This window comes from Kryptolebias marmoratus, linkage group LG4, assembly GCF_001649575.2.
Source record: "Kryptolebias marmoratus isolate JLee-2015 linkage group LG4, ASM164957v2, whole genome shotgun sequence".
NCBI classification, from domain to species: Eukaryota; Metazoa; Chordata; class Actinopteri; order Cyprinodontiformes; family Rivulidae; genus Kryptolebias; species Kryptolebias marmoratus.
In genome coordinates this window covers 10119853-10132220 of record NC_051433.1, presented here as the reverse complement: position 1 = coordinate 10132220, position 12368 = coordinate 10119853, and the positions used below count along the sequence as shown (strand labels likewise).

The 12368-nt window shown below is 36.9% G+C and overlaps 1 protein-coding gene across 1 annotated transcript in view; it reads right to left on the bottom strand.

The window, feature by feature from the left end:
• pparg (peroxisome proliferator-activated receptor gamma) overlaps window positions 1–11936 on the bottom strand; it is a 31549-nt gene extending 19613 nt beyond the window's left edge. Inside the window, exon 1 of the mRNA XM_017408856.3 lies at window positions 11784–11936. Coding sequence (XP_017264345.1) covers window positions 11784–11835 — 52 coding nt within the window. The 5' untranslated portion in view covers window positions 11836–11936. The remainder of the gene's footprint in view (window positions 1–11783) is intronic.
• Window positions 11937–12368: the final 432 nt, after the last annotated feature.

The following is a 12368-nucleotide window of genomic DNA, read 5'->3' as shown; positions in this document are numbered from 1 at the left end:
TAGCCTAGTTTTTGAATTTAAATATTTTGAATACACTTTGTGCTACACTTCAAAAGCTGTGAGGTATATACGTTAAAAAAAGTGTAAAAAAAAAAAAAGTCCTGCTTTACTCTTCAGGAAACTACCACTTTTTTTTCTGGTGGTGTAAAGCCACTTTAGCAGATTTACCTGCAAGGGCCTTCCCCTTCTGCACCTGAATGATCAAACGAGAGAGTACTGGAAAACCAAGTGCAAACAAAGTGTCAAATGGAGGTTTGGACTGCCCTCTTGACAAAAACGAAAGTCTGCTCTGATCTGAAAAACCCACCTACATGCTTGGTACTGAATTCTTGAAGTCTTCTGAAGTCTTCAAAAGCTTGGCACAGTGAGAGGTTAGAAAACCGCAATCTTTGTCTGATAGACAACCACCGTCTGATTTCAGTTTGATTTATTCATTTATTTTTGGTTAAAACATCAGATTAGACTGAACATGCCACCCAGTAGTTGTGTCTGAGTCCCAAATTTGATTCAGCTAAGTCTAATACAAATAGTTAGAGCAGTTTCTTTCAGAGCATTTTTAAAAATTTAATGTCTACGGGTCATGTGATCAACAGACAACAAAATGTTTTTTCCTATTTTAAGTAAAAACTGCTCTACACTGCAAGAAACACACACACAAAAAGACCACAAAGTAAAAATGACAGAAATCTGTTTTTGGAATAAAGTTTAAATGACCCAGTTAAATTATTTTTTCTTGTTTGGCCTTTTTATGGTAATAAATAAATAAAAAGCTGTCAACTTTGTTTGTAGGTATTTAAGCTATATGATGCCATCAAATACTGTATATCAATCAAACCGATGAGAAGATAAACAGAAGTCACACTGAGTATTAAAACAACAGCTGACCTGTTCAGCTTTTAGCCAACTGAAATGGTAAAACAACTGAACAGACACCCCAGTTATACACTCTGTAACAGCTGAGCGTTCTTAGAAACATTTTATAACGCACACAAAGCAGTTCACCACATGGAAACGAGGTGAGCCAATGGACACAAACACACAAAGATTCATGGACACACAGGATGGTCCACTCACCCTGTTCTCCCATATCAGTTTGGAGACTTTTTAGTGTCAGCTCACTAAGTGACAGTGGCAGCGTCAGGAAAATGGTCTGTGTTTGTGTGTGTGTGTGTGTGTATGCATTTATGTGTGTGCGGTCAGGTTTTTCCTCAGGAAGTGATGACCAATAGAAAGGGAACTACACACAAACACACATTTTCGTTCCCTGACAGAGTCTGGGCTCAGCAAAAGTTCAGACAGCGAACCATCATGTGGTCGGGGTATGTGTGCATGTGTGTGTGTCATGTATGCGTCATTCAGTCTCATTTCTCAATATCTATATCGTGCACCTTTAGTGTACAGTAGAGAATTGTGCATGGGTGCCAATGTGCATTAATGCATTTTCTTGTAAACATTCATTTTCCTGTGTGTCTGTTTAACTTTGTGTGTGTGTGAGAGTGTGTGTTATGTGTGAGGTGGTAGACATCAGATGCAGATGATTTCCTGTTGCTTCATTCTGACAGGCAACCTCATCATGCCTCTTTGGTTGCACTTCTCTCCTTCCTCTCAGTCACTCAGAGACGACGTGACGGCAGTGATGCATGCTGTTCTCTTCCTCATACATTATCTGACCCCAACACAACACTGAAAACTTTATTTTCTGATTTCAGTTACACAGTCATACATGTGATATGTGGACATCAGTTTGTCAGCAGAACACTGAAGTTGTTAAGTTTAAAAAACTACTCGAAGATGCTTTTTGTATCCTATACAGTTGTGATTTAGTCAGATTTCATGAGCGTATATTTGTGCTCAGCACAACATAAAACTGCATATTCATAAAAGATTAGATGTTTACTAAAAAAACAACAAAAGTTGTGTGTTATTTATTAATTTAATAGTTAGAACCTTAATGTATTTACAATTTTTACATGTCATATAACTATCTTCATGTTTCTTATCTCACATGTGACCACATGTTTGTCAGCTGCTGGACTCAGATCTGTTAAAACATTTTATTAATAAAATAAGCTGCACTTATATTTGGAGAATGTCCTTATGTTTGTTTTATGAATGCAGCACACTCTTCTCTCTGCCTATAGCAGAAACAGGCAGCTTGACTAGTTTATCAACTATAAGAAAAGTTAGAGAAAGTTATTTCTCTGTCTTGTTCTTGAGTTCGTACATCTCAGTGAATCCAGCCCCACTGATAGCTCAAAAATGGACACTTATTTGACAAATTAAGCTGTAACTGTAGACACTGAATGTTGTAGCATTTGCCAAGGAAAAGGCTGTGGACTTCACCTACAGCTCAATTAAAAGTGTGTAAGACTTGCTGCAAACAATAACCCAAGTTTGTGATCTAACTTTGAGACTGATTTCTCACCCAGGCTTGTTTGAAAACATCAAACCCTAGTATATGATGCCAGCAACACACTCAAAACCTTGTTATGGAAGACGTTTACCACTGTGCTATTTTTAATTATGCTCTTTTAGATGCCGAGTCCACTAACTGTTGCAATAAGTACGTGCATGCATTCACTGTCTGTTGATTTTGAGAAATAACAGATGCAAGAATTCAGCAGCGTTTTTATGCAGTTTTTGGCTCGCTCCTGCATTACACAAGATCAGGCAACATTTCTGAATTGCTTGGCCGAGTGACAATGCTTTTCTAACGTACTGCAAAGCCCATATGGCTTTACTGATAAAAAGGCATAATGTAGTGCCAATAGAGCGCTTGAAGGTCACATTAAGTTTCCCCACAGATTTACTGAATCATTCATTAATTTAATGCACAAGACACATCCTTTGTTGAAAGTCCTTAGTTTGAATGGAATCTCTCGAAATATAAAGAAACACATCAAGATAGCTTTGTTTAATTAATGACACTGAAGACAGAACATTTTTGGATAAAACAGCATTCTGGGACGATTTAGGACTTTTACTGTACCTATACCTTACTATACGTGTATTCATTTTCTACTAAGCAATCATACTCAAGCCAATCAAAGTGGTTTCTTCCTTGTAACTGGGATGTTTGGTTTTTGCATCTGAAGTAAAGCTGCATGACTACAAAGAAACGTGAAAGTCAAAAAGCTCAACTTATCTTAGAAAAGTTCTTTTAAACACAGAAACTAAATGAAGATTAAGACTTCAAAAACACTTCAATAGGTTTTAGCTTGTCTGTAAGTATGAAACATCCACTTAGACATGACATTATTTTGTTAAAAAGAATAAGTTTTGATAACTATGTCAAGTGGTTTCACATTAGTTTGACAGAAGCTTTCAGTTCTTCACTCCCATACCAAGTGTGAATCGAAACAATAAGCAAGCCTTCCAGTAACGCAGAGCCAACTAGAGAAAATGTAGGCCTACAAGCTTTTTAGGACAGAGACACATTGGGATTTTTGAAGATAAAACAAAGGAAAACATTCAATAATGAACAAATGAGGTCACTGAATGAGATTTAATTAAATGTCAAGAATAAGAATAGAATTTTTGTTCCTAAACTGTGTTGTTTATATAAAATGACTTCTTGATTGGTTACTTATGTAAGAAAATTATCCAGTAACTCATCCAATGTAGCTGTTCAAATTGTAAAAAACTGTACCACCATGTTCCACGACTGAATAACATTCAGTACTGTAGGCGTGAAAGAATAAACCACATGTGCAGGTTGAAACTATGTTTGAAAAGTGAGGGGGAAACCTTTAAAAAAAATCAAAAACTAGATTTACTTTTCTTTGACCATAAATCTCTGCATTTTATGCATATTGTAAGATGGAACTGTCATGAGTTAGACATAATGGTTATGATTCACCACTATCCTGCATGTTTTAGTTGTTTCCCTGCGGTTTGACCCACCTGATTTGAATGAATGAGTGATTTACAGGCTTCTGCAGAACTTGAAGACCTACTAAAGAGCAGGGGAACATCTAAAACACGGAGGATAGTTGCCCTCCAGGACCAGGGTTGAACACCACAGGTTTAACACAACAGACCATCCACATAAAATCATAAAAGACGAAAAAGCCCAACACTTCCAACTTATAAATCTAAAAGCCCTACATAACTTCATCTCTGTGTAAAACCCAATTAGACGACGTTTAACCTGTGTCCTTGGCCGCATGTTGTTAACCGACCGATCATTGTAACAAACTTGCTGCTTCGGGTTGTTTGGCAAATCAGCTCCGAGGAGACAAGCAGAAGTCTTGATAAAAAACAGAAACACTGTCCCTGAATATGGACTGTGAACTGCCAGGCACAAACTATCAGAATAGAGATGCCACTAAGTGAAATATTCAATTATAAATCCTAAAATTCTGATAAAAAACACAGGCTGGTACACCATAGAGACATTATAGAATCAAAAAAGGTGCAGCTTAGCTAAACTCATTATGCCTCTCTGGTTGTACTTTTCTCCTCTACCACAATAGGTCGATCATTTAAACATGTAGTGTATAATTATCGGGCCAGTAATAATATTATGTGCCTTAAAGTTCAAAAAGTGAAATGTTTGAGCTGATACGCTGGCAGAAATGCAATACAAAATGTATTCCTGCAGTTTGTTTGTATTAGTTTAGAATAAACTAAGGTTGCGATCTTCATTCCTTCACCATGTTACAACAGCCACGATTTTATGTCTATATTCAACCTCACAGTTATCTGTTGACATCACTTAGACAGTGACAGGTAACAAATGCTTTCAGACACTGAAACTGTAATACTGTAGCTTAAATTGTATTTGTTCCAATGGTACATAGGGTCACTGTATCTCACTGAACAAGACCTTTTGTACCTAAACATATTGAACTTTTGTGTCTAAACAAAGTCACAGATGGAAGGACACAGACACACAATGCTGCTTATATTTGTACACCCAAGGACACACAAGAACACTTGAATCTAAAAACTTAAAATTTCAAAGTCAGATAGTTATGTATGGATACACAGAGTGACAAAAAGGTAAGTATATAAAACAATCTGCAGAACAGGGTTTATGCCTTATCCACACAAACACATGAATTTTTGATAAAGGAATATTTTATGCTTTAGGACTAATCTTTTACATTCAAATAAAGATTTTCAATACTGATAAAGGTTTTTATGAAACACTTAATCAGAGTGCAGAAATAATTATAATAAAAGGCTGTTGTAGACGGGGGTATCCTGAGTTTTGGACTTGCCACATCAGATTGTGTGTCGCTATCTTCTTGGTACAACTTCAAAAAAAATGAGCCAATCTCCTCATTTCAAGCCTCCGGTTGGTGCAACAAGTCTCAGCTTAATTTTATACCAGTGCTCTGTAAAATTGATATTTTTTTCAAAATGAAGGAGGCAAAAAGTAATAAAACTGTATTCACATGCACGAGGACAAGGACTCAGAGACACTGCCATAGAAGAGATGTCTTGTGAGTTTGTGTCTGCATCATAGGTTGCTTTCTGGGAATCTGATTTTTCACAACAATCTGAGGACATGAACTTTCCCCTAATTCCCTCAAATAGTTATGAGTTAATGGTTGATGAGTCTCTTGAGGCACAAGAGCTTCCTCAGTGGATAAGGAGAAGAAGTGGTGCACACTTCAAGGCCTCACACACACACATTTATACACACAGACACTCACTTAAACATACACACACCTCTGAGCTTGAAGTGAGGATGACAGAATAAGATCAAATTCAGATAAATAACTGTACATACAACTGTATTTGTCAATATTTACATACAGGTGACTAATAGTTGTTAGACACATTTGGGTTTTGGCACACACAGTGTGAAAGCAGGGCAATAAGGTAGGAAAAGGGAGGGGTACAATGTGGGAAGAGTCATGCCTTGTTACTCGAAGTGAAGAGGAAAAGAAGGGGGTGTGCTGCTTTCAGTTGCTGTTTAGCTGGACAATAAAGCAGCAGATGACGTGCCTCTCATTCACAGAACATACGCAAAATACGTGTCAGGAAAGGTGAGCAAAAAAATTAGATTGTCTGCACAATTCAAGGAAGATTTGAAAAACGATCAGAGTTTACTTAGGTGTTGATGGATTGCAAACTTGCTGTCAAGCATGGTAAGTTTGTCCAACAATGTTGAGTTGATTTTTTTAGGGGCAATATAATGAGAGTATAATGGGATGACTCCGAAACTAAGAAACAGATCAAACCATGAATAAGCCAAGAGTTAGTAAATTTGTTTATTACAAATCCAAAGAAAATGTTTTTTTAGTTTATAAGACTTTTTTCCCATTAAACACATTAAATCTGTATCATTTCTATACATAATTTACTGTTGCATTGAATAAACTTTTTTCTCTGTAAACTGATGCGAATGTGTGTTCGTCTTCTCACTCACCACATGCCAAGGCCACTCTACCTCTATGACTGTGAAGGACCAACTTAACCACTAATTAATAAACAAACAAAAAAAAAACTGCAAACCTTCACATTTTTTGAACAAACTGCAGCTTGTTTAAAAAAGGTAGCCACAAAAACTGGCGTCCTTAAAGCAGTCTCTCAGTTTACAGCTGATCACACAGCAGCTGTGTTAGAACAATTCAAGCAAAATTAAAGTACAAATGTTGTTGGTGGCATTTTTCTTTTTCACACTGTGCCGTACTTGTAACAGAAGTAAGCCAGAACTGATGGGCTGTTTCAAACGCGCCTAAACTAAAGACTAAAAATATTACATGAAAAGGCTTTTGTGGAAATTGTATGAAATAAATGTTGTTGTCAACCACTGACTTTCAATAGGCTACTTAAATGGTAATGATACAAAGTTATGTTTAATTTTAAAACAATAAATATGTATGAAAATCTAATGCTACTCTTCTGATTCACAATAACTGATTAAAAAAAAAAGTAACTAATTTCGATTGTTGTCATCATTCCACATAGAGCCAACAAGTTACAAACAACCTTCTTTTACTTATATTTTTCTACAAAAAAATGCAGTTTTTGACTATGGGTAAAATGGATTCACTAAAAAAAGTCAAGAAAAAAACAACCGAAATTATTAAAAAAGTGCAGATTTAGCAATCAGTATACTGAAAATGAGCAGCATATATTAAAGGACAAGGCAACTGACTTGGAGCTACACGAAGAGTGAATCTATCTGACACTTTTTGTTCCCGTTTTACTTTCAGAATACTTTTACATTTTACAATAATCAGTCTATTTTAAATTGAGGGGGAGGATTACATACATAATTTCCAGCAAGACCTGAACGAGTGATGTCTCAAGCATTGTCATACCGAGTGAACCAAAGTGACCCCTACACAGAGTCTGAGTCATTTTCAAGTTCCCAACAGAGAGCAGGATTCTGACCTAAGGAACTGCTGTTTTCTCCCACATATTTCTAAAAGAGAAATTAGGACAAAGGTCAATAAATATTCCTACTGTTTGTTGACTAATTTCTGTGTTAAAGTGCATTGGCGAGAACAACCGTCTTGCTATTTTGCGTATCTATTTGCGTAAGTGGACATTTCTGCCACAACGTTAAAACCAGTGATAGTTAAACAGATAAATTTTATTTTGGTGGCTACAATACGATCTACTGCCTATGAAACAGAACTTGTCCCCCCCAAAAAACTCCTTATAAATAGCTCAAAGAAAAAAAAACAATCATGTTCTGCACACCTATAAGTGGGGCTGCACAAATGATCAAAAAATTGATCATTATCATGAATGAAGGTTTTGAATCCCACATTAGAGCGATCAAACTGTACTGATAGTGTCAGCAGAACACAATTTAAAAGCAAATCAGTACTTCACTGTCTGGCCAAAGGTGGCACCAAATGGCTGACGATCGAGCATTCCTTTATTAAGTTTGCCTTTAAGGCCGAACTTTTGTTTTGTCCTCACATTACAGACTGGAACTGCCGGCATCATTTAAGCGCTTTATGAGATTTCCTGACTTCTTACGCACTTGCTCTACCTGGGGGAAATTCTGCAGCATGTATTTGCACCAAAAACTACACTGCACCATCCTGTGACCTGTCGTGGACACAGACAAGCTGCAAGGGCTTTTTAACTGGCAGCTCTTCAATCCAATGTCAGCATCCAGATTGTAAAACGCAGAGTATTTTCTTATCTCAGCCTCAACAATTGGTAATTATTGTGCACACATTCCATACTGAACTCTACTGCAGTTGGTCTGTATGTGTTTATTGACACCACTGCTGTAAATTAAATATAATCAGAAAATAAAAAAACTATAATGAAGAAAGATATTTTGTTAATATGAAGCAATAAATATACGAAAAGTAGGAAGACTAATCTAATTTTTATGCAAAAGCTTGAACATTAGCAGCAAAAAAGAATAAAAAGAACGTGAAAGAAGTTAAATGTTTATGTTACAAGGGATTTTTTATTAACTAAATCTTTAAATATTTGTTATAGACAACTGAGATCTCATTGTTGATTAAAATAATTCAAATAATCATTTTGCCAATAACAGTGTAACGCTAATCAATCCTATAATCATGGCACCATGAACCTCAGGACACCCTCTTGTGTTCTTTGTCCATGTCTCGACTGATAAGACAATACTTTGCCAAACAAGGGGTACCTACCTAATGTCATGGTGGATTAGTTGGTATGTATGACTGAAGACTAATCACTGTCTATAATCTGCACAGAGCCACAGTACCTTCATGTTCAGCGTGCAATCTGTTTTATTCAGAAATGAGTGTTTCAGCCAGATGAAGCACAGATCTGGTCAGGTATTATAATACAGGTTTCCAGTAAGTGTACCAACAGGGTCTGATTAGTAATTAATGTACTATTGTTTCTTTAGTTTTGACATCATTGCCCTCTTGCCCTCTCACAGTGTAGTAGTTCAGAAAACAAAGTGACATTATCACAATAGTTTGACAGGAAAACAAACCCAAGTATTCAGCAGCAGTTACAAAAAGTTTAAATTGATGACTTTACTTTAACCTACTAGCCAAAGCAGGTGAAGATATCATAGCTTTAATAATCTCTTACAGCAATACATTAATGGCAAAGCAGAAAAGCAGGCAGATTTGATAGAGTAATGCCGACTGAACAACAGCAGAAAAGCCGTATAGGCCTTAGTAAAATGTAAAGTGACATATTTTTATGTTTTCAATAAAAATATTGCAACCTGAAGTGGAGTTATGAATATTTAATAAGAATGACTTAATCTATAAAACATCAGGTGGATTGTTCATGTGTCTTACTTTACGAACAGGACAAAAAGTCAGGTTAGACGTTGTGTTTACACATTGAATTAAATTGTATTTCAGCGACAGAGATGAATCTAATGAGAAGCGTGAAAACAAGCGAAGTGAAAAACTGTTCTTTGATGTTGTCCTGTACACGAGTCACTTCTCAAATGGCAGGTGTTGGTGCGATCAAAGCATTGATGCTGAAACATACGGTAGATGTTTGCACTACGTGCAGCCTACACGACGCCCGAATCAAAGTATTACAAACATGGTTGCACAGACTGGGACTAAAATAGCCACATCTTCAGTTCGTCGAGTTTCCAACTGAAACGCAGTTGATCGTGAAGTTATCTCGAAAACAATGCATTGAAATTATATAAAATATTTGAAACGTCTAGTTATTTAATGCCAGGGAGACATTTTAAACTGCACAGCACGGAGGCGAGGGCATGGTGGTTCAACAGTGATGCACCGGAATAAAAGATTAACTATTATTTGCAAACAACCCGCTAGTGTCCAAAATCTTGTTTGATGTCAACAAAAGTCCAGTTTTGCTGCCAAAATGTAGTTGTTTGTAGACGAAAAATGATGAAATGATTGACCCTGGAGTTAATAATTATACCGAATTAAAAAAAAAAAAGAAGTAAATTGATGACCTTAGGGCTGCACCACTTCAAACATCAAAGTTATCTGATAAAACTTTATCAAAGTGCCTTTTTTCAAAATCACTCATATTTGAAAAGTGCAATTAAAGTAGACAGAGCAGGATGTTGGTGGTGTCAAGACAGAGGTGGTAAATTATCTGTGGGCTGATCCAGCGCATGCCATTCTCTTTTATCTCTATGTTTACGCAAAAGCAGATGTTCCTTCCTTTCGTGATTACATTTAGTTCTTACATCTGTAGGTGTCGTATTAGGCAACTTGTTAAAAGTCAAAGCAGAGAAGTTAAGTGTAAATCAACACGGAATATTAAAAAAAGAAGCACTTCCGTGTGAGAAAAAGTTACTAAAGATTTGAACTGTTTTGTAAACCAATCAAAAATAACCATCCGCAACACGAGCGACCGACAACAAAATCGCAGCAGCGTATCTTGAGGCACTCCTTCCATTTATGGCAACAGAACAAAGTCCGAATCCGTCTCAGTCATTCATGCACACATGCACTAACAAATACGTGTACGCACCTCACTTTAGGAATTATATAACCTGATAGGTAAATAATTGAGGGAATGGCATTGCATCAACTCCTGAATCAGACCCGCAGTTAGACTTTAAGTCCGGCATGTAGAGATTACAGGACGATTTTAATAACAACACGGGTCTCGGCGTCACTGATTTAGGCTGTCTGAGATTCCTGCCACACATGAGTTCTAGACACAACTTTCTTGAGTTTCTACATTAAAGAAAAAAAAAATCTAACTCACAAAACAAATTATAGCCATTTATGTAACTGTTAGATAAGTTACCTCAATAAAATGTGGCATTTATTGCATTAATCTGAAGAAGCACTGATAAACACGGAAACAACAATGCTTGATAACTTCCCCTGTTTCTCAACCAGATCTTTATCATGACTTGTCTTGCTTTAAAATTGCCGTGTTTCATTAGTGATGACAATTTAACCACTGATAACTTCTGTGATAAACCTGTCATATCAGTCTGATAAATGTCTGATAATACCAATGATGATTTGATGGGCAATTTTGCTGCAACTCCATAATTACACGTTTAATTCTATTAGCCTCTAATATTCTGATCTGATGAAACTTTGCCTATTTGACTGAGTTTTGTATTTCCAACACCGTGTTAGGATCAGAAACCTCAAATACTAAATTCTGACATCACGTTGATTTGGTAATACTGAAAACAAATCTGTAGAGATTTCAAGCCTATCACTGTGAACCTTTTATGCAATTTACATTAGTGTGTCAACGTTATGCTGTCTTGACACACAAACCAAAAACATTGATCTAAAATAAAAAAAATATACATGTAGAGTATAATTAAAGAGATCAAAAACACTATAGGCACTCTAGGTACATAAATAGTGCAGATAATGTAAAATAAATAAATGCTCAGTTACCTTTTTTATTCCATCAATGAACACACTGAGGAAAAACAGCATACTTGCCACAAATGAGAAAAGGATAGACAGCAAATTCTGCTATCATCATTATTATTGTGGCTCCTTAAAGTTAAAATAATATACAAATATTGTGAAACTTTTATCACTGTTGTCAGACATGAACGTAACACAAGATGTCTTTCTATGTCTGATTCATTTCCTATAGAGTGATTTTTATATGATAACATATTAACGGAGTATTTAACAGTTCACACTGTCTAATGAGTAGCAGCGGAAAAAAAAGTGTCCCAGACCTGTCTACATTACTGCTGAGTCACAGATATTATTCTGAAGCCCTGAACTTCCTGAATGTTTACCTACTATACGTTAATGTAAAAGCGTACAGGGCTCATCCTAATAATATAAATAATAATAATAATAAATGCTCTGAGCTGCAGAATCCAGGGGAAGCAAGGAAACCGAACCATAACTTGTACTTACCTGAGAAGCTGTGAGCACTTTGATGGTAAAAATCTCTGCCTGGTGTTTGCATGTCAAACTCAGACTCACACTGCAGCCAAGAGACACACTCTGGACCAACACCTGACTATGTGCCAGTTGTCAGTCCTGTGACCACCCCCGCCTCTCTATCACCACCCCCAATCTGCACGAGACTGGTAGCTTGTCACTCAGGGGCGAAGTGTCCTCACCTTGAGTCCTCACCTTAAGCCATTACAACCTGCAGCCTCGCGAGTTTAAACAGTCCGGGGAACTTGTGCAGCGTAGTGCAATTAAATAAGCTTTTAAAGGTGAATTCATTATGCTGAGAACTTTCTTGTTGTTAACTTGTTAGATTAGAGTAATCAGTCAGTACAACGATGATAACCCGGTCTTGGTGAGTTCAGTCGACTTGATGGTTGTTAGTGTTTTTCTCACTCAGCTAGCAGCCGCAACGAGCTGTGAACCGAGCGGAAGGTGACTGACCTGATCGGCGCGCTGAACCGCAGAGGAGAGACGGGGCTTGCGTTGCTGTTTCTGGGTCTTTTTTTTTGTCGGTCGGGTGTCCCAGTCCGCTCGCCTTACCTC